The sequence below is a fragment of the Cephus cinctus genome, unplaced genomic scaffold (assembly GCF_000341935.2).
Source record: "Cephus cinctus unplaced genomic scaffold, Ccin1 Ccin1_scaffold0413, whole genome shotgun sequence".
Classification (NCBI taxonomy): Eukaryota; Metazoa; Arthropoda; class Insecta; order Hymenoptera; family Cephidae; genus Cephus; species Cephus cinctus.
This window is the reverse complement of record NW_014333096.1, coordinates 54655-55434: the sequence shown is the minus strand read 5'-3', so window position 1 is coordinate 55434 and position 780 is coordinate 54655. Positions and strand designations below refer to the sequence as shown.

General features: G+C 37.1%; 1 protein-coding gene across 1 annotated transcript; it reads right to left on the bottom strand.

Annotated features, from left to right (window-relative positions):
• Window positions 1-258: 258 nt before the first annotated feature.
• LOC107267575 lies at window positions 259-780 on the bottom strand. Its single transcript, XM_015739476.2, has 2 exons — window positions 554-780; window positions 259-442 (listed from the first exon to the last, which is right to left on the bottom strand). The coding sequence occupies exons 1-2, from the start codon at window positions 696-698 to the stop codon at window positions 282-284; spliced, it is 306 nt and encodes a 101-aa protein (XP_015594962.1). The 5' UTR covers window positions 699-780; the 3' UTR covers window positions 259-281.

The following is a 780-nucleotide window of genomic DNA, read 5'->3' as shown; positions in this document are numbered from 1 at the left end:
GGAATAAATTAGAGTGAAAGTAGGAATCTTTAGAAAGCGGATAGGCAAGAGAAAGATCAGATGAAGTATATGATGAAAAAAGGACACAAGAGTGAGGAAAATAAATACATAATGAAATATAAAACTGATTTATTAAAATAAGACTTAAATATTAATATTAAAATAACAAACTAAAAATATAAAACTTATTTATTTAAATTTTAATATGAAAAACCTTATAAAACTAATAGAACTACTACGTCTATTGAATCACCAAGAGATAATTTCGAGGACAGATAGATTTATCTTAAAACTTTTCCTCGGGAGGGCCTACCGCCTCTCCCACGGCCTCGTCGTTGCTGTTGTTGCTGCTGCTCCTTTCCTACCTGCTGCTGTTTTTGTTGTCGGTGGCGGGAATACCATCGCTCTTTGCTTTTCCCGCCACCTCTTTTTCGTGTTGCAGCTGCAATAAATATTAAACAAGATTCAATAAATATTTTAATGTATAGTTTTAATATAGCATATAAGATATAATTAATATAAAAGGTTAAACATTTCGCGCTATTATGTTTACCAGGATTTGCAGCAGCAAGACCCTGGAGCAGTTCGTGCATAGCAGACACCTGCTGCTCCAGGGCCTCGAAACGTTTTGTTACGGGGGGAGAGGCGGCCTGCCCCCCCCCCCCGGGGATTTTGTTGTTCGTTAATATTTTCTTCATTTTTATTATGATGGCTCTGGTCAGGATCGACACCCTGACCAATCATTTGAATTTCCATTGGCAGGTCTTTATCTTTTAGTCC

What these genes read in the sequence shown, in the direction of transcription:
- LOC107267575 (XM_015739476.2), bottom strand. Translation starts at nt 698, where the DNA reads ATGAAGAAAATATTAACGAACAACAAAATCCCCGGGGGGGGGGGGCAG. An exon ending in TCTTGCTGCTGCAAATCCTG is followed by an intron (nt 443 to 553) that starts GTAAACATAATA and finishes TATTTATTGCAG; the next exon opens with CTGCAACACGAAAAAGAGGT.